This window comes from Hibiscus syriacus, unplaced genomic scaffold, assembly GCF_006381635.1.
Source record: "Hibiscus syriacus cultivar Baekdansim isolate YM2019G1 unplaced genomic scaffold, ASM638163v2 tig00110339_pilon, whole genome shotgun sequence".
Classification (NCBI taxonomy): Eukaryota; Viridiplantae; Streptophyta; class Magnoliopsida; order Malvales; family Malvaceae; genus Hibiscus; species Hibiscus syriacus.
In genome coordinates this window covers 1,058,541-1,086,237 of record NW_024062692.1, presented here as the reverse complement: position 1 = coordinate 1,086,237, position 27,697 = coordinate 1,058,541, and the positions used below count along the sequence as shown (strand labels likewise).

At 33.4% G+C, this 27,697-nt stretch overlaps 2 protein-coding genes and 1 pseudogene across 2 annotated transcripts; all 3 read left to right on the top strand.

Annotated features, from left to right (window-relative positions):
- Positions 1-5,439: 5,439 nt before the first annotated feature.
- On the top strand, positions 5,440-6,932 carry LOC120120548 (annotated as a pseudogene).
- A 3,900-nt stretch (positions 6,933-10,832) lies between these two features.
- On the top strand, positions 10,833-13,297 carry LOC120120446 (transcription initiation factor TFIID subunit 14b-like). Its single transcript, XM_039140079.1, has 6 exons — positions 10,833-10,992; positions 11,361-11,440; positions 11,548-11,769; positions 12,418-12,605; positions 12,684-12,802; positions 12,990-13,297. The coding sequence occupies exons 1-6, from the start codon at positions 10,963-10,965 to the stop codon at positions 13,065-13,067; spliced, it is 717 nt and encodes a 238-aa protein (XP_038996010.1). The 5' UTR covers positions 10,833-10,962; the 3' UTR covers positions 13,068-13,297.
- Positions 13,298-15,799: 2,502 nt separating this feature from the next.
- LOC120120547 (probable ribosome-binding factor A, chloroplastic) lies at positions 15,800-26,295 on the top strand. The gene is made up of 4 exons (XM_039140168.1): positions 15,800-16,142; positions 16,711-16,884; positions 16,979-17,081; positions 26,252-26,295. The coding sequence occupies exons 1-4, from the start codon at positions 15,843-15,845 to the stop codon at positions 26,293-26,295; spliced, it is 621 nt and encodes a 206-aa protein (XP_038996099.1). The 5' UTR covers positions 15,800-15,842.
- Positions 26,296-27,697: the final 1,402 nt, after the last annotated feature.

Below are 27,697 nucleotides of genomic sequence, written 5' to 3'. Positions count from 1 at the left end.
ATTAAACATATTATTTGTTGAACTATGTTTTGATATAACAATTTAAGGCAAAATGGTTTTTAGACTTGAATTGAATTTACAAAATGTTTTTGGACTTAATTGAATTTATTCAAAGTTTTAAAAGGTTTCAAAAATAATTCAAAGTCCATTAAATTCGGATTTGAGCCAAAATGTTAAAGGGTGTCAAAGTGCATCCATGTACCCCTGCAGTGCATCCATGCACCTGCACTAGTGCATCGATGCACCATGCAGTGCATCCATGCACTCAAACACCGAATGCAATTAGTGCATCGATTCATCCTTCTGTGCATCGATGCATCAAGGCTGTGCATCGATGCATCCTGCTGTGCATCCATGCACGAAGGCTGCAACGGCTAGTAACGGCTAGTTTATTTGAATTTAATGAAGGGGTATCGATGCACCATGATAGTGCACCGATGCACCATGTTATGGGCAGCCTTTTTTAGTAGAAAAATCATCCCAAACGGCTCTAAAAACATCCCCAACGGCTATATACAACATCAAACACATTCCAAGCTATAAATACAAGCTAAGGACACTTGAAGAATAAAGAGAACAACTATCCAAGCAATCAAACACAAGAGAAGAGTTTTTCAATCTTATTTCATCTTTATCTTGTAAATATTTTGTTCTTGTGAACTCAATCTTGTAAACGCCCACCTTAGAGAGGTTTTCTTGTTTACTTATTTTATCCTTTTGTAAAGGGGAAAGGTTCTAGTTTATCCCGTGTAAAAGCTAGGGAAAGGTTCTAGTTTAGCCCGGAAAAACTAGGGAGTTGTAAGGTTATCTCTTTGTCCTCAAAAGAAAGAACAAATTAGTGAATTTGTTGGAAAATCCTTGGTGAGGAGCTAAGGTAGTGGACGTAGACTTTGGTTTAGAAAGTCGAACCACTCTAAATCGCTGTGCAATTTTCTATCTTTCAATCTCCTCACTCCCTAAACTCAAAAACCATTCCGACCCCTCTTTGTAAACCGTTCCGGCTGTCGAATCAAGCTTCCGAAAATCCCAACAATTGGCATCAGAGCCTAAGATGTTAAGAAGGTTTAACCACCTTGAGACGGTCCTCGAAGAAGCTCTACCAATTTTCGACGCAACCGACAAAGAAATGACTTTTTCCTCTGGTGCTTATTATCTTGAAGAATATCCCATTATGGATTCACAACCGGTCAACAAGTCACCTTTCTTCAATGGAGCAAATTATGCACATTGGAAGAATAAGATGATGTACTTTTATTCAATCCTACAATCTAGGAGCTTGGAACTCAATCATGGACGATTACTCCTCTCCACCCGGCAAGTACAACGATTGGAGTAGAGAATAGCATAAAAATTTCCAGCTTAACTCTAAGGCTATACATATTCTATTATGTGCTTTAGGCCCAAATGAATATGGAAGAATCTCATCTTGTTCTAGTGCCAAAGAGATTTGGGATAAGCTCCAAGTCACTCATGAAGGAACCGACGAAGTAAGGGAATCAAAGAAAAGTCTTCTCAACCATAGCTACGAGAACTTCAAGATGAAACTCGATGAAGACATCAAAGCTATGAGTGATAGATTTTCTGTGATGGTCAACGGTCTCAAGGGATATGGAGAATTAATCTCTAATGAGAAGCTTGTGAGGAAGATGATCTACTCTCTTCCAAAGGAGTGGCAATCGAAGAAGACGGCCATTATCGAAGCAAGAAACTTAAAGTCTCTCACTCTCGATGAGCTAATTGGTTCCTTTCTCACTCATGAGATGATGATGAAGGAAGATGAAGAAAGGGAAGAAAAGAAAAACAAGAAGAAGAATGAGGTAGGCATTGCCTTCAAATCCACCAATGAAAGCTATCAAGATTCAAGTGATGAGGTGGATGAAGACAATGATGAACAAGAAGAAGAGATGGTCAAGCTCTTGAAGGAACTCAAGAGATTCATGATTTCCAAGGAAGTGAAACATGAATCAACCAAGAAGAAGAGTCCCTCGATATGTTTCAATTGTCAAAGAAAGTGGCATGTCAAGTATGAATGCCCTCTTCTAAAGAAAAAGGGGAAGAAGGCATTTGTTGCATCTTGGAGTGATGAAGATGATTCCAATGATGAAGATGAAGTAGTCAACCTATGCCTCATGACTACTCAAGAAGAATTCGAGGTATCTTCTAACTCAAATGAATTTAATTCATTTACTTTTGATGAGTTACAATATGCTTATAATAGGTTGTATTTGGGATTTGAGACCATGAATTCCAAATATAAGAAATTAATTTCAAAACTCAAAATTAAAAATAATTTGATTTTGAAAGCAAAACTTGATTTTGAAAATCAAAATGAAATTTTGAAAAATAATTTAGAGCTTTCAAAAATCAAAATAAATTATTTAGAAAAAGAAAATTTTGAGTTAGGAGTTAAGCTTGAAGGCTTAACAAAAGAAAAAAATTAATTTCTAAAAATAACCTATTATGTTTAAAAATGGCAAAATGCTCACATTGTCATTTTTATGGTCATTTGGAACATACTTGTTCTTTAAGAAAGAAAAACATTTTAAAATTAGACAAGTATGGGTTCCTAAGGGAACAAGGGGCATTGAAACTAACGTCCAAGGATCCAAAGCAATTTGGATACCAAAATCGAAATGAATGTCTCTTGTAGGTGTGTGGGAGCAACGGTGATGAAGATGATGATATTCAAGATGCTCTAGCCACACATGAAAAGGAATGGATAACCTCTAAGCTTAATGTTTTTAATTTTAGTTATTTGGTTGCTCATAGGATTTATGCATGTATGAGTTTTGATTTTAAATGATTATGCATTGTTTTTAATCTCATGTATGTTTAAAAAAAATGGTTATGATGAACATTTTATATTTTTAATGATTTTTTATTTTAGTTCCTCATAATAAAATTTTGGTCAAAATTGGTTTTAATGCAAATGATATCTCTCTAACAATTGATATCAATTTTTCAAAAATTTTGATTTTACAAATTTTAATTTTTTTGACCTAAATTTAAATGTTTATGCATGTGATTTAAACAATTGATATCAAAATTTTCAAATGCATAACATTTTTGGAAAACTTTATGCATATGCACTTAATTTTAATAATTAATATTGCATAAAGTATTTTAGACTTGGATATATTGAATTTCATGTATTACTAACATGTTTGTTATTCTTTGTTGAAATTCAATTTTGTTTAAGTGTCATGATCCTAAAAGCTTAATTTTGTTTGGAATGCATTTATTGAGGGGGAGTTTTGATTTTTCAAATGATTTTTAAATGTCAAATTTACCACTTACTCTCCAAAGTTATTTTGAACTTCAAAGATCGAATTATTTTTTATATAACAAAAAGGGGGAGAAGTTTGGTTTGAAAATTTCAATTTCTAAATGAAAAAGGGGGAGCTTAACATTTTCATATATTTCTAAATTGATATCTTTTTCATTAAACAATTTATTAAGGGGGAGTTTTGCCAAAAACAATTTTTCAAATGTTTTGTTATATCAAAAAGGGGGAGATTGTTGAACTATGTTTTGATATAACAATTTAAGGCAAAATGGTTTTTGGACTTGAATTGAATTTACAAAATGTTTTTGGACTTAATTGAATTTATTCAAAGTTTTAAAAGGTTTCAAAAATAATTCAAAGTCCATTAAATTGGATTTGAACCAAAATGCTAAAGGGTGTCAAAGTGCATCCATGCACCCCTGCAGTGCATCCATGCACCTGCACTAGTGCATCGATGCACCATGCAGTGCATCCATGCACTCAAACACCGAATGCAATTAGTGCATCGATGCATCCTTCTGTGCATCGATGCATCAAGGTTGTGCATCGATGCATCCTGCTGTGCATCCAATGCACGAAAGCTGCAACGACTAGTTTATTTGAATTTAATGAAGGGGTATCGATGCACCATGATAGTGCACCGATGCACCATGTTATGGGCAGCCTTTTTTAGTAGAAAAATCATCCCCAAACAGCTCCAAAACATCCCCAACGGCTATATACAACATCAAACACATTCCAAGCTATAAATACAAGCTAAGGACACTTGAAGAATAAAGAGAACAACTATCCAATCAATCAAACACAAGAGAAGAGTTTTTCAATCTTATTTCATCTTTCTCTTGTAAATATTTTGTTCTTGTGAGCTCAATCTTGTAAACACCTACCTTAGAGAGGTTTTCTTGTTTACTTATTTTATCATTTTGTAAAGAGGAAAGGTTCTAGCTTATCCTGTGTAAAAGCTAGGGAAAGATTCTAGTTTAGCCCGGAAAAACTAGGGAGTTGTAAGGTTATCTGTTTGTCCTCAAAAGAAAGAACAAATTAGTGAATTTGTTGGAAAATCTTTGATGAGGAGCTAAGGTAGTGGACGTAGACTTTGGTTTAGAAAGTAGAACCACTCTAAATCGTTGTGCAATTTTCTATCTTTCAATCTCCTTACTCCCTCTTTGCAAACCGTTCCGGTTGTCGAATCAAGCTTCCAAAAATCCCAACATTATTTATCATTTTTAGGAGAAACAATTCAAATAGTCATTCGACTACTAGTAAATTCAACGTTAAAATAAAGAAATAATCTTCTAATTATTGGATTTTTTGTTGTTGAATTCATTAGTTATGAAAAATATAATTTGATCATCCGATTTTTTTTTAAGTAGGATTAAATATCAAATTTTAAATATTTTATAATTTAGTACCTCAATCTTTCAATACCTACCAATTTATTAAATTCAAAATTTATAATTTATCTTTGTTCATCACCATTTGAGAGACAAAACAAGCCAAAAAAAATCCTTCATTTCTCAAAAAAATTATCTTTTCTCTATATTTCAACAACCAAATAAACACTGACACCCTTGACATCCACAACAACATAACAATCAATAATAAGTAAAATTGAACGCGATCAAAGCAAGAATTAGAACAAAAATAATATGAAGAATAAGAGTATTAAAAAAGAAGAGAATGATTCTCTCGGTCAATCTAAAATTGAGATTCTTGATGAACCACTGACAAAATCGAATGATGAAAGTCTTAATTGAAGAAAAATGCTCAACGATGATATCATGTTCATAGAATGTTGAAATAAGAGATTGAAGAAGCGTTTTGTATCTAATTTAAGATTTTGCAACTAATCATAAACTTAAAAAATCAATTTTAATCTTCGAACTAAATCAAAAAAAATTAATGTAATACATTTGTCACGTCATCAGTCATCGTTGATCACTACGTTAGTACTTTACTAATTAACGATGAAAATCGTTAGTCGAAAATCGTTAGTAAAAAATACTACTATTTTTTTCAAAATTTAAAATCCACCTTAAATGTAAAAATAATTCAAAAATCATATTAATTTTTATGTTTTATCGAGAGACAATGTTATCGTTACAATCGATTGTATGGGTAAACTACCCTTTGGGAAGAAGACTATGCTTTTGGAAGGCTCCAAAAGCTTTTCTTCTTCCAGTATAATGAGCTTCGACTCCATAATCAAATCCTTGCAAAATTGTTCTCAAACAAAGAATCTGGTAGCCACCAAAATTTTCCATGGTGAATTGCTTAAAAAAGGCTTGCTTTTTATCTCTCCCTATATCCGAAGCCAACTTCTTCTCACTTATGCCACCTGTTTTGACAGAAAATCCAGCCTTGAAATCTTGATCAATTACCTCAAATCCATTAACCCCCAAAACCCATTGCCCTTTAATATGATAATATCTGATTTTTCAAAAAATGGGTTTGCGTTTTTGGCGCTAAAAACCTTTTCTTTTATGCACTTCAATGGCATTTCTACGGATACTTATGCTTTGTGTAGTTCAATAACAGCTTCGTCCTCGTTGAGGAAAGTTGAATTTGGTAAACAAATTCATTCCCACGTGGTGAAATCAGGTTGGATTTCGAGTGTTTTTGTAGGCAGTGCCCTTATAGATTTATATGCAAAATCGTCACACATTGCTGATGCAGCTGTGCTGTTCGATGAAATTCCTCTGAAGAACTCTGTTTGCGCGAATGCTTTGTTATCGGGGTTCTGTGAGGCAAAGTTGTGGGCTGAGGGACTTGTACTTGTTAGGAAGATGCCTGGATTGAATTTGGATTATGATCATTTCACATTATCGGCTATGTTTCGTGCATGTACAGGTCTTTCGGCCATTGATTTGGGGAGGCAGGTGCACGGACATTTGATCCGTAAAGTTTATAACTTGGTGGACGATGTGTTTTTGCAAAGTTCATTGGTTGAGATGTATGGAAAATGTGGTTTAGTGATGAAAGCTTTCCAAATTTTCAATTTGGAAGGGATGAGATTGGGAGGGGAGAAAAGAAGGGATGTTGTTCTCTGGACATCAATGCTCGGCGTGTATGGAAGAAATGGACATTTCAAAGAAGTGATTTCGCTATTCAAAGAGATGTTGAAGGAGGGATTCAGCCAGATGAGGTTGCATTTGTGACGGTCATCTCAGCTTGTCGTCACACCGGTCAAGTACGACTAGGTTTCGAGTATTTCGACCGCATGAGCCGCGTTCATAAGTTGATTCCCAGTCCGGAGCACTACAGTTGTGTGGTTGATTTACTATGCAGAGCTGGTGAGGTAGAGAAGGCGATGAAGGTGGTGAATGAGATGCACCACAACAATTGTGGTATTTCCTTGTGGGTGGCTTTGCTTAGTGCTTGCGGTGATCATGGGAATGTTGTGTTGGGTCAATTTGCTGCTAGAAAGGCACTTGAGTTGGACCCCAAGAATGTTGGAGTGTATGTTCAGCTATCAAATTTATACGCTAGATTAGAAATGTGGGATGAGATTGGGCAGTTAAGAGAGACGATGAAACAGAGAGGATTAAAGAAAGATACTGGGTTTAGTTGGATCCAAGTCAGTAATAGAATGGAGCAGGCAACTGAGAAGGAAACACATAGTTTTTGTGGTTCGTTTAATTCCTAGTCCAAATGTGTATTGTTGTAGCCAATTTTGTTTAATTAATTGGTATAATGCCAAAAATAGCCCCTCAACGTTTATCAAAATTGTATTTTTGGCTCATGTTCTTTCTTTTTTTTAGCATTTTAACCCCCAACGTTTCACTTTGGGATAAAAAACTTCCTCTATAGATGAAAACTATTAGATATCACACGATTAACGTTTCAAAATAGCAGTTTTTTTAACCTAAAATGAAACGTTGCGGGCTAAAATGTCCCAAAAAAAAGAATAAGGGACAAAGTGATTATTCTGTCAAATGTTAGGGGTCTTTTTGTTCTAAAATGAAGTGTTGAGAGCCAAAATGTTTCAAAAAATAGTATAGGGGCAAAATGACCATTTTAGTAAACATTGTGGGTTAATTTTGACATTATGCCTCTATTTTATTTAAGGATAAACTATAAAAATTATCACTGAACATTGTGCGTCTTACTGCCCTCAGCATCTTCTCCTCTTCAAGTTCTCTTGGACTAAGAGATATTTGGGAGGTTATCCGTATCAAAAGGGAGAAAGTTCCTTGGCATAATCTTATTTGGTTTCCAATGCATATTCCTAAATTCAGTTTGATTGCTTGGATGTCTTTGTTAAACATATTACCAACTAGAGATCGGCTGCTCAAAATGAGAATTTCAACAGATGGGACCTGTGTTAACTGCAGAGAAGAATAAGAATCAAGAAACCATATTTTCTGCCAATGCACTCTTGCTGTTCGACTTTGGAGCTCACCCCTATCGCTTAATGGTATGAAGAATACTTCCTCAACTTGGGAAGAAATGGTTAATCGGACTTCTTCAATTTGGAAAGGGAAATCCTTACTCACCACAATTCTAAAGCTTTCTTAGACAACCTATATTTACACATTGTGGGAGGAAAGGAATCACAGAATCTTCAAATACCGTCATAGATCTACAAATGAATTGCTCAACGTTATTATTGAAGCTGTGCGAATCCAACTTAAGGGTAAAAATATTAATAGAGCTGATAGAATTAATTCTAACCTTTGTAATGCATAGGGTATTACTTAATCAATCTCTGCTATTGTAACAGCTGTGTATAATTCTTTTGTATTAATTGATTGATTGTTTTGTAGCGGAACACTGTTCTTTAGATAATAAAATTTGATTTATCAAAAAAAAAATTTGTTGTTTCTCTATTAAAATTTTAAAAGTAATGAAACGGTCATTAATATTACGAAAAATAACAAAATGGTCATTCAATCGTTAAGTGTTGTTAGGTTGTTAGATTAGATGACTAACGACAGTTTAACATGTGTGGTATTTTTTTAATGAATTAATTTTCACCAATAAGATGATGACACATGATATTATCTTCTTGTTGTGAAAAAGTACGAAAATATGAAAACTATTATAATTTTTTATGGAGCTCACTGCTTGTATAGGATGATTTCATTATTTTAAGTTTTTCATACTAATAAAATGATATCACGTGTTATTACTTTATTGGTGAAATTAATTCATTAAAAATATCACATCATTCGTCATGTTAGACTATCGTTAATCATTTGACGGAACTTAACAATTGAGGGTTGTATTTTTGTTTTTGTATCATTAATGATCGTTTCGTTACTTTTAAAACTTTAGTAAGGGAACAAGAAACTTATTAATGCTTCAATGATCTTTTATCTATTTTATCTATTTTTTTTTTAATTTTTATTTGTTTCTTATGTGATTTATTTCTAAAAAAATAAATTTTAAAAATAAAAATATTTAACCGAGTATCTAATATCCGATTTTATTAGTACCCAAATTTTGCAGGTACTCGATTAGCGAATAGCCAATAGTCACGGTCAAGACACGGCTAAAAATTATAGAGAAAATAACCTCAGTGACAAAAAATGCTTTATAATATATGATTTTAACCAACGTTTTTGGGATTTGCCAAAATGACCAACAAAATCGCAATGCGATCGCTAATTCGCAACGCGATCTCAGGTATCGCAAATCAGTTTCCAGATTCGCAACACGAACTTCTACTATCGCATTGCGATTTACATATTCGCATTGCGATAGTCCAAGTTCGCGTTGCGATTTTCCAAATTCATTGCGATAGTCCAAATTCACGTTGCGATTTATTCCAAATTCGTTGCGATAGTCCAAGTTCGCGTTGCGATTTATTACAAGTTCGTTGCGATAGTCTCCAAGTTCGTTGCGATAGGCCAAAATCGCAGCGACTGGTGGTATTGTATTTGTTTCTTAAGAATTTTCTCTAAAAGATAGTATTCACGCGGACGTGTCGAAGACACGTATTACCACGACCACGACCACGACCACGACCCGACCCGACCCGAGACGGATGACGGCGGCGGCGGCGCACTAGAGTCCTCCTTGTTCTCTATCACTCAACAAGGAAGTGGAAAAGCCAAGCCTTAAATACCATTCCCAATAGTGTTTCCAATACTATGTGGGATTGAGCATTACCAACACTTGTTCCCAACACTTGAATTTATCTTATGCGTTAATTATGGTGTTTCATGAGTATAATAGTTGTTATAATTTATTGGTGCTTTGGTGATAAATAAATGTACAAATTGTTATTATGGTGTTTCATGAGTGCAACAGTAAAACAATAAGGTAAAATTCTATTATTGATTAAATTTAGTTTCATTGATTATGGTTTCGTAAAGTATACAATATATATTTGTATTGATTATTGATTGCACGGTTAAGAAATTTTATTACAGTTATGTACTGTTTATTTTATTAAATTTTAATTCAGTATTTGGTTAATCATGTAGTTGGTTTTAGTTTTTTGTATCGTGTTCTAGTTTATTTTGATGAATTTATAATTAAGAAATTCTTGAAAGATAGTCAAATATTAAGGTTTTTTTTTTTAATAGTGTCATTTAGACATTATTATTTTGACTTATTTTAGAAATCGTGATGTGATTATAAAATTTATGTAATATTTGATTCTTATTAGAATATTAACTTCTTTAGTATATGCTTACTACTATTTCAGTTACCAAATATAGATATATATGATGCTAATGTTATGAATTATGAGATATATATTTGATTAAAGATTTAATTCATTAGTATTGAGAATAAGTGTTGGTAATGCTCAATCTCACATAGTATTGGAAACACTATTGGGAATGATATTTAAGGCTTGGCTTTCCCACTTCCTTGTTGAGTGATAGAGAACAAGGGGGACTCTCGCGCGCCGCCGCCGTCCGTCTCGGGTTGGGTCGTGGTCGTTGTCGTGATAATACGTGTCTTCGACACGTCCGCACGAATACTATCTTTTTAAAGAAAATTCTTAAGAAACAAATACAATACCACCAGTCATTGCGATTTTGGCCTATCGCAATGAACTTGGAGACTATCGCAACGCGAACTTGGACTATCGCAATGAATTTGGAATAAATCGCAACACGAATTTAGACTATCGCAACGAATTTGGAAAATCACAACGCGAACTTGGACTATCGCAATGCGAATATGTAAATCGTAATGTGATAGTAGAAGTTCTCGTTGCGAATCTGGAAACTGATTTGTGATACCTGAGATCGCGTTGCGAATTAGCGATCGCATTGCGATTTTGTTGGTCATTTTGACAAATCCCAAAAAAATTGGTTAAAATCGTATATTATAAAACATTTTTTGTCACTTAGGTTATTTTCTCAAAAATATATTATCCGAATAACCGGATATATGACATCTCAGCTGGTTATGAACACCCCTACTAAAAAGGGTCTTTTGGTCATTCTACATTGTTTGTCCCTTTACACGCCGCTCTGCTATTGGTTATAGCATGAGTGTTGTTGTAACCTCTCCTAGGCGATCAATTCCTCCAGTCCCGTGCCGTGTGCAAACCAGGCACTGTAATGAAGGGAAAAGAAAAGCCCTAATTTTCTTCCACTCCACAAGGTTGAGCCTGATTTTCTATCATGATATGATAGATACCTCGTCATCGAGGAAAGCGAGATCCAGATCAGCCGGATATTTCCTTGCCCACGCCCAAATAACAGCGCTCCAAAATGGGCAAATCCGAAGACAGTGAAAAGAAGGTAACCTCGAAATCTCAATCGAAATTTGGACTGTACCCATTCCTCGAATCACCAAAATAACATCTGCAAACAAGACAAAAAACTATTCTTTTTTCATTTCAAACAAGTTTCTTTAGAACCCATTTTTTCAAATTGCCGTGTTCAGCTATTTGACTGGTGTTCACCTGTTCCTTGGAGCTGCAATTTTTCATCATTTCAAATTTGGAAATTTACCCATTTTTTCAGTAATCAAAATGATGTTGCCTGTAAAAGGAATTTAGTTTTCAACCTGGCTGCACTATAACACTATGTCTTTATAGTTATGTTTTTATAAGGGAAACAGCAGTCTTTTGTCAGGAATGTTTTTCTTTTGTATGATTATTGTGCAGAAGAAGATGAAAGATGTTGAAATAAGTGTTCCTATCGTATATGGTAATGCTGCATTTTGGCTTGGTAAAAAGGCAAGCGAGTGAGTATTTGCTAAGCATTTTAAACTGCTGAAATTTCGATTTGCATCTTTGGTTTGTTATTTGCAGGTTTCAATATACGTTTGGTTTGTGTTTTAAATGCATTCAGGTATCAATCTCATAAATGGACTGTATATGTTCGTGGGGCAACAAATGAGGATCTTAGTGTGGTGGTAAAGCGGGCTGTTTTTCAGTTGCATTCCAGTTTCAATAACCCCACAAGAATTGTGGAGTCGGCTCCATTTGAGTTAACGGAATCAGGGTGGGGTGAATTTGAGATTGCCATTACACTCTTCTTCCATAACTATGTTTGTGAGAAGCCCTTGAACCTGTGAGTTGCTTTTCCTGTTAATCTGCTTTTAGTTTAATTTTTTTTCCGGAACTAGAAGAAGTTTAGTCTTACTGAGGTCATTGTTCAATCAGTACACTGTTAAAGATGCTGAGAACTTACAATTATGTCCCACTAGAAGAAATGACTTCTACTTGTTTTAATTTTGATGTACTTCCCAATGTCCATATTCTCGTCACATTTCTTTCATGTTGGCAAGAAAGACTGCACTCTATCATTAATGTGTCCTAGTTGGTATTCAACTGTAGGAAAATAAACGAATTCCGTTGTGTTAGATCTAACCATGAGATTCATGAATTCATGAAATACTTTATTTGTTGTTTTCTTTGTTTCAGTATTCAGTCTGTTAAAGAACCTGCTGGCTTCAAAGTGAAACACTTAAATAGTCAGCAGATGTAATGTCCTGATTCTGACCAATTAAATGTAGGATTTTCTGACCTTCCCCCCAATCCCCTCTTCTGAAGATTTTTTGTGATTGCTGGAATTTATCACAATGATTGTGATTCACTGATTCCGTTTTTAACTGACAACTCTCATGATCAAAGTAACTTATATTCTACTCCATCGGTGTGAAACCAAAAATTACAAATCCGCAAGGCAAAATGTTGATTGTAAAATTGCATTCTCCAGATATCATCATTTGAAGTTATACCCAGAAGATGAATCTGGCCCCATGTCAACTAAGAAACCAGTTGTCGTGGAATCCTATGATGAGGTCGTATTCACAGAACCATCTGAGAGTTTTCTAGCTCGTGTTCAGAATCATCCAGCTGTAACTTTCCCCAGATTACCGGCTGGTTTTACTTTACCACCCCCAGGTTTATTTCTATACCTTTTGCTTGAAATACTTTGTGTCATGCATATGTTTCATTAGCGTGCCTCTAAATTGCTTGCAGTACCACAAGATGAAAGTAAAAGGAAAAGAGGTGACACTAAGGACCATCCCCTAAGCCAGTGGTTCTTGAATTTCTCAGAAGCTGATGAGCTATTACAACTTGCAGCTGCTCGTCAGCAGGTAAGCAAGCATAATATTTACTTCCTAGGATGAGTTTCGTATTTGTGAAATTTGAATTGTATCCATAATCGCATTTGGTTTGTCCTCAAACTTGTTCGCCAACATCTTTTCAAAATTATTTCGTCCATGATCTTGTATAGATGTTGAGAAATTCAAATGTTTTTGACATTTTAACTGGAATGTGTAGGTACAAACTCATATTGCTAAGCTCAGGCGACAGATTAGCTTGACAGATGGGCAGAATCAACCGTTCAAATCACTCTGACAGTGAATTACAGTAGTCCTGGAAATTTTGAGATTTTCACTCCCAGTTCAAATAGATTTTGTGGCAAAGGCATCTGATGGCATTGTAATGTATCTGAGATATGCGTCTTCTAAGACTTTGCAGAGTTGTCTCATTTTTTTTCCTTGGCTTTTGAGCTCTGTACTAATAAATGAATGGCAAAAAGAACAGTGTGTGCTATTTATTTCTTTAATAGAAGGTAAATTTACTAAGGATAATTTACATAAATGGTCACCAAACTTTTATGGCACTTGCATTTTGGTCACCCAACTTTTAAAACTTGCAATATAGTCATCGAACTTTTAGTTCGTTTTCAGTAAGATTCTTGATGTTACCTCCTGTTAGTTTTATCAGACATGGCACATTACTGTTATTTTTTATTTCAATAAAATAATCTTTTTAACTCATTTCAACGTCCTAAAAATTTTTCCTCATCTAAAATTGATTGAAAATCTTAAAAATCAAATTTCCCTTTATCTTATTCTTTTTGTTTGATAATTCATGTTCATAAATACTTCAAATTACATGTTGATCCTCAAATTTCAAATTCATGTTCAAAATTCTGCTTACCAAAATGAACTTGAAGCAGTAAACATTAGTAAAAAAAAATAGAATCCTTAAATCCTAAATTACTCATTTCTTAACCCAACATAATCAATTACAACAAAACCCTCAAAAAAACCACCCAAATCACTCACTCAAACCTTCTTCCCCTCTCCATGGCTCTCATCTTCCTTGGTGAAGCCAACTTAGCAATACGTGAGCATGGATTCAATGAGGGATCATACCAAATAAAAAATTACAATTTCTTATAAATACACGCCCATGGTTAACGCACCCAAAGAACCTCATTCCAACATTATTATTCGTCCAAGTTGTGCGTAAGGTACCTGACATTCCACAAAAACATGTTGGGATTACAGTTGATGTCTCAATTGGTAGCTTCGATCGTTGATCAAACAAAGAAAATAAGAGAATGAGAAATATAACTTTTTAGGGTGTTGAAATGGGTTAAAAGGGTTATTTTATTAAGCTGGAAAATAACAGTAACGTGCCACATCAGGTGAAACTAATGGGAAGGGACCTTATTGGAAACGAAAAAAAAGTTTTGTGATTGTATTGCAAGTTTTAAAAGTTGGATGACCAAAATGCAAGCATCCTAAAAGTTTGGTGACCATTTATGTAGTTTACCCATTTACTAATTGAAAAAGACCAGTTTCTGCGAAGTGCTGTTTAGAACCCATCAGATGTACAAGCATATACCGCCTGAAAGCAAAAATACAAGAAAATCGGAGCTAGGGTTGAAAATTAAGATTTGTTCATCCAATTAGACCTAAAACATACCAAAGTTTCCATTCAAACTAACATTATAGTTCGTTTATGTATTTACCAAATATAACCATTAGGCCTTTTAACTTGACTATTAATTCATCATTTAAAGCATGCACTATTGCATTTATTACGCACATAACTTACCTATGAACATGCAAAGTTATAACGTATATGTATTTACCATGAAGCCAAAAGATTAATTTACATACTAAACATGATCACGCTTCAATAGATAATCAAAATAATCCCAATTTACGTTTGAAAACAAAAGAATTTACACCTATTATATCAAACTAAATCAAAACAGTTATATGTTAATTTTTAAATAATATATTAAACTTTTATTTTTTTAAAGTTACTGCATAATAATAGTAGCTAAAAGCAGCATCAAAAGTCACAATATCCGCAATACAAATTGGGCAATCATAAGAAAAATAGAAAGAAAATCTGGAAGAAGATGCCCGGTGGCGACATTAGCAGTGCGGCGGACATGTCGAACAGAGATATAGTCATGAACATCCGGAAGACGACGAGCTTCAACAAGATAAAAGCTTTCCACCGAAATATCGATGAAGCATGACGTTAATTGGCGAACCAAGTTCGCAGAACCGCTTTCGACTACCACCTGGGAGGACGCAGACAATTCCGATGCAATTAAAATACTAGAAGTGATGGCGTAGGCTTCCACAATCCTAGCATCTACAGAAACGGGCCGGTAGTAATAGTAGCCAGAGTGGTGAACGCTCCATCTACATTAACTTTAATAGAGTTGGCAGATGGTTTGCGCCAACGTGCGGACCACTCCAAGGAATGATGATCTAAAGCAGCCGGAATTGTGGTCGAGTAGGCATTCTGTAGAGAAATGTTGTTGGATATTATTTTTTAAAGTCTAATTATAAATAATTTTAATAATTATATATTGTTGTTTCTAAAAAATGCAGTATAATGTTTAATTTATTAACAATATATCAAACTAAATCAAAACATTTATATGTATTAAGGTTTAAGCTCTTTGAGTTTAAATTATTTCAAACTCGAGTTGAGTTTTAATTTTTTATTTTAAATTCGTGTCAAATTTTATAATTTTAAATTCATGAACTTTCGAATCGAGTTAGACTCAACAATACTCAATATCGACCCACTTATTTACAACCCTACTTATTAGGTTAAGGTAGCTACCACCTCAACTAAATACAATTTCAAAAAATTATGTAAGTGCAATAAAAATATTAAAATGAATTGAGATTAAAAAATAATTTCAAGATATTTATCCATTTATATTATAAAAAACATAAGTTCAATTAAATTAACCAAAATACCCATCATATTTATACAACAAGGAAAGGATATGTTTCATTTCATTCTTTTCCTTCCCCAATCTATTGTGCTTACGAGAACCAGAAGAAAGAGTAACCAAAAGTAGCCATGCCCCACGTACTCCTCCACCTCCCAATCACAACCATCCATCTCAGACCATGTTCTTTCTCTATCCCAAAACCACCGGCTCATATTCACCTCCGCACCAACCCCACAACCATAAAGTGCATGGCCAATCCCAGGAAAGTTAAGATGGTAGCGAAACAGATAAGGAGAGAGCTTTCCTACATGCTCTTAACCGGCAAAGTGTTGCAATACGCTGTCCTGCCTGAAACCGCCTTGGGAGCCGACCTCTACCTCTCTTCTCTTACTACCATAAGTGATGTTGAAGTTTCGGCTGATTTACAGGTATCCATTTGCCTATACATGTAAAAAAGGAAAAAAAATATCTATGTTACTGACATTTAGAGAGAAATCTATGGTCTATATAAGCTTTTGATTTTTCAAACCGTGGGTAAAAATGGGTTTTCTTCTCTTGAATGGCATTTCATTGTAAGTTTCTAAATTTGTTTACGTCCGGTACGGAATCAGGATTTTACGTTAGAGAGATGAATTTCTAAAACTTTAAGAGAGATTATAAAATTCTAGGATAAAAATAGATTATCAATAGAAAACACAAAAAAATATTTAATATATATAATAATTTACAATTTTCAGCAGCATCCCTGTTTATGGCTGAGTTTATGGTTCTTGGGATTGAAGGCAGAACTAATAACAATTTTGGGTTGTAAGTGATTATTCTTTGCTTTATTTTTGTAGGGTTGATTGTCATTGGCGTGATGGATACATTTAGGAAGTGCTAGAGATTCATTTTGTATAACTAAGAAGTCTCCATACGCAGCTCATTGCTGTTTGAATTTATTTAAACCAATTTTTGAAATCTAATGATTCAAACCATTTTTTTCCATGATAGTAGGTTGTCAAAGTATATGTATCTGTTTTCGGTGACGAGAGAGGTAAAGAGATTGCGCTTTCCGGGTTGAAATCAAAAGCGAAATACGATAGAAGCGAGCTTGGAAAGAGTATGAAGTTGCGGCTTACACCTGAGATTTGCTTCATTGAAGATGAATCACTAGAGAGAGGAAGAAGGGTAAGTGTTTGTAATCTATTGCTTTACATCATTATAATTTTGATCATTGCATCGGCACAGTTGAGTCCTCATACTGATTTGATCATTCATATAGGTAATTGCGATATTAGATAGAATAAAGGATGAGAATAAGACTGCAGCAGATGAATTTGAAGAAGAATTTCAGTCATCTGATCAAGATGACAAAGATTGGGATGGTGATTGTAACATCCTAAAAATCGGATTAGTGACTAAAATGTAAGTTTGAAACTTTGAGGTCTGATTTTGAAAAATTTAAAAGTTCAGGGATTTAATTGAAAATTATATGAGTGAGATTGATTAGTAAAGATGAAAAGATAGAAGGGTATAATGGTCATTTGACAAGAAAATAATTAAAAACTTATACTGATGTTATGTATTTACACGTGTAGATGGGAAGAAGGAAAAATCAGATAATTCTAGAAGTTAGCTTCTTCTTCTTCTTCCACCGTGAGTGTTTGGTAAAAGGTAAGTTGGTTTCAAGTTGGTTATTTCCTTCATTTTAAAGTTAGTTTTGATACTTGAAGTATTAAGAAAGCATAAGGAAAGATTAAGGTTGCTTAAAACTCAAAGATGGATGAGTTATGAGAGATTAAGTAAAATGAGTTTTTGAATGAATTATTAGAAAAGGAGTAAATGAATTTAGAAGTCATATTTGACTTGTCAAGGGTCTAATTAAGAAGATACAAGTAATAGAACTGAATTAAGAAAATATTGAAAATTTAGTAAGATTCTTGGTTTCAAGAATTATAATGAGATATTGAAGATGATGGTGTGTTATATGTATATAACATGGTATGAGTAAGTATAGTTGAGGTTAATGGTATGAAAAGAGTTCAAAATGAGAGGTTTAAGTAAGTTTTGGTAAATTTTCAGGTTAAAGAAGGGTGTTCTGGGCATGGGATATCGGTACTGTTCATCCAGTACCGTTCAAAGCAAAATGAATAGAAATTGAGCTTGGGGTATCGATATTGAAGGAACAATATCGATACCATATGATAAAATGAGATGAAATCTTTAGGAAATATCGATACCTAAAGAGTGGTATCGGTACTGGTTGAAGAGGGTATCGATACCAAGTGTCTAGTATTGATACCATTATCAAGTTACAAATACAGAATGTCAAAATGGTATCGGTACCAAGGAGGGGTATCGATACCATAGAAGAGTAGTATCGGTACTGTATTGGGAGTACCGATACTATTGAGTATGAAATGTTAAGTTAAATGTTTCTTTCAGCTTAAGTTATATTGATTGGTTATAAGCAATTCGAACTCCGATATTCATATAGGTTGTATATTCGTGTAGATATCGATCGAAGTCAAGGCAAGAAGATTCGAAGCTATAAGAATGTACAAGAGTCATAAGTATTCGAATTGGCTAGTGAGGCCCAGGTGAGTACGTACTAGTATGAAATATGATTTGATAGAAATTAGACTTGCGACAAGTCGGTTTCCGATATTTTAATATATGACTACATGAGTAGAATAATGATTATGATTTATACTGTGTGAATATGCCTTGTATGTATTACATGTTACGTGATATGAACCCACTTTATATGTGTTATATAACAATAACCTAAGTGATTGTATGAGATTACATGCCTATGTGATATGAATATGTGAGTATGTGACATGAGCTATGCGAAAATAAGCTATGTGATTACATATGCATGTGAATATGTTTAGGTGAAATAAGTGATATAAACTATCATAAATGATAATGCCCATGTTATGTGATAAGAGAGCTAGGGGTATAGTAGGCATGCCAAGAGTCGAGGGTTCAATGTGGTCATTCGGGATATATATGTAATCCTTTGGAACATATATAAGGTTCTTCGGGACACATATTTGGTCATTTGGAATATATATGTGATCCTTAAGGAGTGGTCCTTTGGGATATATATGTGGTCTTTCGGGATAAAATTCTATGTGCGCCTAGTGGGAAATTTATACGAGCTGTGGTGACAGCATATGTGCACATCCTCTATGTTCTCACATATCTTTAGTCCTCAGAAGTGTACATGGGCTTTTAAAAGACATAATATAAATAAAATGTATGTTTCTTGATGCAATGTATTATATGCTTTGTATAAATTATAAGTATAAGATTATATGATAAATGAGATTATTGGGAATGATAAGATTATTAATGATGATAATGATAATATATATGTAATCACCAATTTTCAGCCCAACTTGAGGCCCAGAAAATCAGTAGACCAGACCCGAATTCGACTCAGGACTCGACCCGGTCCAAACCCGGTTCTTGATAACACCATACCCCGTTCCTTACCTCCTTGCTACCAACAGTGCCTACCATGCCCTGCTCCAGTCAAGGATGTGCCATTTCCCTGACAGCCACCATGTCAGTGACCTTACTCTGGCATCGCCGAACGCAATGATATCAGCCAAAAATTTTCTTTTCTATGGGATTTGATGTACAGTGTGTATAACCCGAAAAACAAAAGCATAATGTACAGAGAAAAAATTATAAGAAATCAAAAAGAAATTCTACAAGTTCTTTATCAATCAAACTTTGTTAAGGTACTAATGTGTGTTTTTTCTTTTTTTCTTTCTTTCTTCTTTCGTTCAATTCTAGTTCTATGCTTAAAGAAAATAAATAGAGATAGGGGTTAAAAACTACCTTGCGACGTGGTGGCTGGAACACGAGTTGTTGGGCTCATTTTTAGAGGGTTTTCTTTCGTTTGGCTTAGTTCTAGGAGTAGATGAAATAATGAGAGAGTTTAGGGTTGGTGTAGTGTCATTTAGAATGCTCGACCACCATAGATGGTGGTCGGAGCGTGGTTAAGGCGTTGATTTATGACGTTGTTTGGTTCTCGTGTTTTTTTTCGGAGGTAAAGAAGGAGGGGAATAAGGAGTCTCGCTTTCGTTTCGGGCGGCGATTAGAGCGAAATGGCCACTAAATCAGTGGTCGATGATGTTGTTTGATGGGGGCTTGAGAGTGGTTGACCGCTATGTGCGTGAAGAGGAAGAGAGGAAAAAAGGTTAGGGATTAGGGGAGTATCGGGCAGATTGAAGAGAAAAGTGGGAGAAGTATTTTCATTTTTGGATTTTGGGCAAACCACGCTAAGGTCCTTGAACCTTTAGCGTGTTTTGCATTTAGGTCACTAAATAGTAGGTTTATTACGTATAAGACCTATAACCTTTGGAATTCCATGTCATTTCGGTCACTAGTTTATGGGTAAATTCCTTCTTGGGTCATTTTCTTTAGCAGATGTAGCTTTTGGGTCGAATGTTAGTGGGTAAATCACCTTTAGCTCCCTATATCTTTCCCTTGTTTTAGTGTTTTGGTCACCCAGTACCTCATTTTACTATTTTTCTGAATTTGACATTATGGTTCATTTTGTTACAGTTTAGTCATTATTTGCTTTGTTATTTCACTAAACTTGGTCACTGTTTTTATGTCCTTTTATTTTAGTCCTATATATTTATGTTTTATTACAATTTTGGGGCTCATATTATTTGATTTTCCTGTTTCATGCCTTGATGTTTCTTTTGTTTATATTTATGATCTCAATTTTACTATACATTTATTTTTTGTCACTATATTTACGAATGAATCCACATGTATATTGTTATATTGCACCATTAAGTATGTTTTAAGTATTATATATTTATTTCACGTGCATTATTATATATATTACTTTATTATATATATTTATATAATACGACATGTATTGTATTGTGTATATGAATGTTATATTTTACATCTCAGTACATTTATAATAAATATTATGTTCTATGTTAAATATCATGTTTACAAAATATATGTATAAATTTTATTAAGTAAAATAAATTTAAAATACCTTAAAATTGTTTTTAGTCCATAAGTATATTTATAATTTTCCTTTAAATGCTTTAATTTACCATTTTAATTTAATTATATTTTATTTAGACATTAGTATTTAATCATGACATTTTATCTCGCCTGAAAACCTCATAAGCATAACTCAACCGATTACATAATTGGATTAAGGGTAATATTTATTTTAAAATATTAAGAAGAGATGGTCTTAAAGTAACTAGATGTCATTTTCTGATGTTTTAAAATAAATAAATACCCCATTAGAAAAACCTACAAAATTTGATTGCATTTAAAATTAATTAATTTTGAAGGGAAAATGAAATATTCACTAATTTAAACTTATCGAGACATTTCGCCTAATTTTATTAGGGATTAAGTCTCGATATTTTTAAAAAATTAAATATCCCTTATCTTTTCTAATCATATAATTTGGATAAATTGGCTTAATTTCTTTCTTTGGTAGAATAAAAATTATTTTTGGAATTCTTTGGAAAAATTATTATATTCCTTTTATTTCAGTCGGAAAGAGAATTATTCGTCCTAAAGTATTTTAGGGATTATTTTCTCTTCGATTGGAAATATGAGAATCTTTTTTATTTTTCCTTAGACCTTTTCGTTCAATAAAAATTGCATGGTTGAATTTGGAATAATGGGATCGTAATTTAAATGTGTACTTGAGTTCTTAGATTTCCACTATTAGAGACAATTTATAATCGATAGGTGCCAATTTTGGGCGTTGTGGGGGTGTTTATCCTTCCCCACATGTAATCGACTTCTGAATCCTTTTTACTAAAAATGAATTTATGGTTACGCTTATATCGGTGCATCTTTTAAAATGATGTTTTCTTAAAAACTCTTTTAAAAGAAAATTTTTGGGTATTCGACCTACCTAACCCAAAAAGTCGATGGCGACTCAAACAAAATTTCAAAACCTTTTAAAAAAAACCCCAAGTCGTATTAAGTTTTTCCTTGCCCGAGCGAAAAACAGTGTCGACAATATGTGCATGTATGTATTTTGTTATATGTAATATTATATGAGTGGTATGACATGATGATATAAAAATGTTTTGTATTGTTAAGTACTTAAGTTTCCAGTATACGTTTTATTATGCCTCACTAAGTCAAAGACTTAGCGTGTGAGTGTTTCACACATAGGTTCTGAGAATATGAAAAGGGATCGAAGACAAACAAGACATGTCAACTTCTCTTTTCCAAGAATCAGATCAGAAAAGAATATAATCATATGTATTTTATAATATTGATTTTAGTTGGAATGTAAATAAAGATTTAGTATAATACACTCTACTCTCTGATCAGTTTTGTAAAACTATATGATTGTATTAAATATAAGTTATTCAGTTTTCAATGTAAACCTGAATTGTCAGCTATTTTGTAAAGGAAAACGGTTTGAAAAGTTAATGTCACACTTCGGACTCGTATCCTGGTCGGGTACGGGTTAAGGGTGTTACATTTTATGGTATCGGAGCTAAGGTTTAGCCGATTCTAGGCTTAAACCGAAGTCAAATGAGATTTAAAATGTGTACATGCCAACACAAAGTGAAAATTTTATGATATGATAGTGTAAGGAGTGTTGTCTTGTTAATAGAATAGGATTGTTATATATTATTAGAAATATGATTATGAGAGTTACAAGTAAAGAGAGAGGTGTTAGACCTGATGGTGGTAGTAATTCACTTGCCCTGGCCAGGCAGGATGAAGAGCATACACCTCATGGAATATCTTTACAAAATCAAGGGATTATTTTTCGAATGTTAAAAGTGTGTTATAATAATGTTAAATGACCTCTACTATTATGAAGTGGAGTAGTTTCTTTGCTACTCGGTTAAGCTAGAATATAGTGGATAAATGTCATCACGAGAATGTTAAAAGATCAGGCGATGAGGGTATTACTTTAGAAGAGTACATGAATGAGTACATTGATGATCAGTTTATAAGACAAATGAAGTGAGAATTTTTTTAATTTGAACCAAGGGGACTACATCGTGTATGAGTAAGAGTACGGGTTTGATAAGTTGAGTAAATAGTTGATGAGTTATTCCGACTGAAAAAAATGTATATGATTGGTTTGATGAGGACTTGCACCCTATATTGAAATAGTTGGTGTTGATTAACAAGGTTATGTGATAGTAAGTGTAATAAAGTTAAAAGATTTGAAGAAAATATCAGATTGAGCTAATCAAGTATAGTGTGGATTTGTGTATAGTTGTGCATTTAGAGCATGTAGATGTGATGTAGATAAGAAGATAAGAATTCATATATTTGAAGGAAGCTAAAGATGTGGTAGAAGGTTTGAAATGATATAAACATAATATGTGTATGGTAATTCGAATATGGCTTTATGCAAGAAGTGTTGATTATCAAAGTTAAGAAGATGTGATAAAGATTGGTAATCAGAGATAAGTATAAGTGAGATGGAAAGAGTATGTGAACAAGAAGGAAAAGATAAGACCTACGTTACAAGAAGATTTTGATTTTGAAGAAATAAATGGATAGGGGAAAGTAAAAGATGGAGTTTAAAGGATCAAATATGATAAGGGATATATGGAGGTGTAGATGATAAGTTTGATATTGAAGTAGGAAAATTTTAAATTCTTAGTGGAATGAGAAAGAGTTGTTATAAAGTATGTATCAGAATTTCTTTGGAGACTAAATTTGGATTTGTATGAGGAAATGGAATAAGTTAGCACCCTCTATGATAAAAAGGTGAATATTACATGGATAAATACGTAAAATAATATGAAAAGATTATGTGTATCGTAATTTATATAAGGATTTTATAAGAGTAAAGGTTTGGTTATGATGCAAGGCATTTAGAGAATGGCGAAAGAAAGTAATCGACTCCTGATCTTAAGTGGTAAAGATTTGAGGTTCATATCTATATGATGAGTGATATTATATGGATTATTAAGGTCGAATGTAGGTGAAGAGTTGAAGAAGTAGAAAGGTAAGTCTATTAGCAGTAATCACGAAAGACTAAAGTAGAGGAAACAACATGAGAACACTAGAATATATGTGTAGACATTATTCTCATCTATGTGTGCAGTCAAAATTCGAGGACAAGTTCTCTTAAAGGGGGAGATTTTTAACATCCCAAAAAATGGATTAGTGACTAAAATGTAAGTTTTGAAATTTTGAGGTATGATTTCGAAAAATTTAAAAGTTTAGGGATTTAATTAAAAAATATATAAGTGGGATTGATTAGTAAAGATGGAAAGATAGAAGGGTGTAATGGTCATTTGTAAATAAAATAACTAAAAACTTATAGTGGTGTTATATATTTACACGTGTAGATGGGAAGAAGGAAAAATCAGAGAATTCTGGAAGTTAGCTTCTTCTGCTTCTTCTTCTTCTTCCACCTTGAGTGCTTGGTAAAAGGTAAGTTGGTCTCAAGTTGGTTATTTCCTTCATTTTAAAGTTGGTTTTGATACTTTGAGTATTAAGAAAGCTTAAGGAAATATTAAGGTTGCTTAAAACTCAAAGAGGGATGAGTTATGAGAGATTAAGTAAAATGAGTTTTTGAGTGAATTGTTGGAAAAGAAGGAGTAAACGAATTTAGAAGTCATATTTGATTTGTCAATGGTCTAATTAAGAAGTTATAAGTAATAGAAGTGAATTCAGAACATCTTGAAATTTAGTAAGATTCTTGGTTTCAAGAATTATAATGAGATATTGAAGATGATGGTGTGTTATATGGATATAACATGGTATGAGTAAGTATAGTTATGGTTAATGGTATGAAAAGAGTGCAAAATAAGAGGTTTAAGTAAGCTTTGGTAAATTCTCGGGTTAAAGAAGGATGTTCTGGGCATGTGGTATCAGTATTGTTCATCCAGTACCAATACTTCAAAGAAAAATGAGTAGACATTGAGCTTGGGGTATCGATACTAAAGGAACATTATCGATACCATATAATAAAATTGGATGAAATCTTTAGGAAGTATCAATACCTAAAGTGTGATATCGGTACTGGTTGAAGAGGGTATCAATACCAAGTGTCTAGTATCGATACCATTATCAAGTTACAAAAACAAAATGTCAAAATGGTATCGGTACCAAGGAGGGGTATTGATACCATAGAAGATTAGTATCGGTACTGTATTGGGAGTATGAATACTATTGAGTATGAAATGTTAAGTGTTTCTTTCAGCTTAAGTTATATTGATTGGTTATAAGCAATTCGAACTCCGATATTCATATAAGTCATATATTTGTGTAGATATCGATCAAAGTCAACCTAAGGGAATTCGAAGCTATAAGAATGTACAAGAGTCATAAGTATTCGAATTGGCTAGTGAGGCCCAGGTGAGTGCATACTAGTATGAAATATGATTTGATGGAAATTAGTCTTGTGACAAGTCGGTTTCCGATATTTTAATATATGATTGCATGAGTAGAATAACGATTATGATTTGTACTGTGTGAATATGCCTTGTATGTATTACATGTTACGTGATATGAACCCACTTGATATGTGTTATATAACAATGACCTAAGTGATTGTATGAGATTACATGCCTATGTGATATGAATATGTGAATATGTGACATGAGCTACGTGATTACATATGTGTGTGAATATGTTTAGGTGAAATAAGTGATATGAACTATCATAAATGATAATGCCCATGTTACGTGATAAGAGAGCTAGGGGTATAGTTGGCATGCCAAGAGTCGAGGGTTATATGTGGTCTTTCGGGATATATATGTAATCCTTTGGAACATATATGTGGTTTTTCGGGACACATATTTGGTCCTTTGGAATATATATGTGATCCTTAAGGAGTGTTCTTTCGGGACATATATGTGGTCCTTCGGGACAAAATTCTATGTGCGCCTAGTGAGAAATTTATACGAGCTGTGGTGACAGCATATGTGCACAACCTCTATGTACTCATATATCTTTAGTTCTCAGAAGTGTACATGGGCTATTAAAAGACATAGTATAAATAAAGTGTGTTTCTTGATAAGTATAAGATTATATGAGAAATAAGATTAATAGGAATGATAAGATTATTGATGATGATAATGATAATATATGTGTATGTATTCATTTTGTTATATGTAATATTATATGAGTGGTATGACATGATGATATAAAATGTTTGTATTGTTAAGTAATTAAGTTTCCAGTATACGTTTTATTATGCCTCGCTAAGTCCATGACGTAGCGTGTGAGTGTTTCACACGTAGGTTCCAAGAAGATGAAAAGGGATCGAAGACAGGCAAGACATGTCAGCTTCTCCTTTCCAAGAATCAGATCAGAAAAGAATTGAATCATATGTATTTTATAATATTGATTTTAGTTGGCATGTAAAAAAAGATTTAGTAGAATACACTCTGATCAGTTTTGTAAAACTATATGATTGTATTCAATATAAGTTATTCAGTTTTTAATGTAAACTTGGATTGTCAGCTATTTTGTAAAGAAAAACGATTTGAAAAGCCAATGTGACACTTCGGACTCGTATCGGGGTCGGGTACGGATTGGGGGTGTTATAGTGATGACCATGATGAGGATATTATTTATGTAAAGTTGTCATAACATCTTTCCAGGTTTGATTCTATGTATAGATTTGGTTTTGCTTGGTGGGGTTTGAGCCTAATTTCTTGTTTGAACCCTGCTCTCTTGATTTTTAGTTAATTAAAGAGAGGATATGTTCGAAAAAATTATTCTGACTAGAAGATTATGAACAATTCACCCTACTTTCGGTCAAAACCGGTGGATACTTGCAAGGATTTTGAAAACCACATCCTTGTGTTGGAACCTCGAAGCTTGAAGTGCTTGTACTTGATAATGGTGTCCCAGTGATAGGGAGATTGATAGTCTTAGCTCTACAACATATCGGGTTTCTGATACAGGTTCCTAGATGTTTTAGAGGAGATGATAAGATGATTACTCATCTTTTCAGAAACATGCACACATAACATGAAATTGTAAAATGTTTTTTCATTCAGCAGCACATGACTAGGTCATGTTTTCCACTTTGCATAACTACTTTGCTGTGGTGTACAAAAGAGAACTTGTTTGAAGCTTCTCTTAATGTGTAAATTTCCCGACGTACAGAGCAAGCAAGTATTCTTATTTGGTGCCACTGCAATTATCCCAAGTCATTCTTAAATGAATCTATCCTGAATTTTTCCATGTTTTTTCACTTATTCTTTCTTGCACAATATATACAGTGTAGAGATCAAATTATTAACACGAAATGCTAGTTTAGACTATGGCTGCAGTTTCTAATGCAGAAGTGAAATGCCCGACATGAGAATCGGTCCCAAATCTGGCATGTAAATTTTTTATACATAGAACCCTTTGAGTGATTTCAGTGTTAAAAAAGAATATTGTTCTCTTTAAAGGATTCGAGTTCAAGCAGCTGCGTCTGCAAGATGTGTATGCATGGATTGGTTTAAATTAATTCTTCTTCTAGTATAATTATAATTACAAATTAATTTTGAATTTTATTAGATATTTATATTTTTTTAATGAATGAGTTCTATTTAGAGGTGTTCATATGTTGGATCAAATTGGATTCAAGTTGAATTTATATATAGATTAATATATTTTATGTTTAGTCAAATCTGTTTAAACCAAAATATGTGCATTAAATTTTGTTGAATCCAAAATATTTGCATTGACAATTTGATGTCACCGTCTATATGAAGATAAGTGTTATATTTGTACTTATCATAAGAATCTTAAGTATATCATAAGGTGTTAATAAGTTTTTCCATTAGTAAAAAATAATATTCTACTACATTTTTATTCTAATCGAATCTCATATTTATCAATGTTGTGAGGAGAAAAAAAAGACTAAACTATATATCAAAGATGAAAGTAGAATACTATTCTTTTCAAATTAAATACAGGCCAAATATTTGTTTAAAAATTTGAGATTTTCGGTGCGTTAAATGAAGGTTTGGAGGATGTTTTTAAGGAGGCTCGAGGA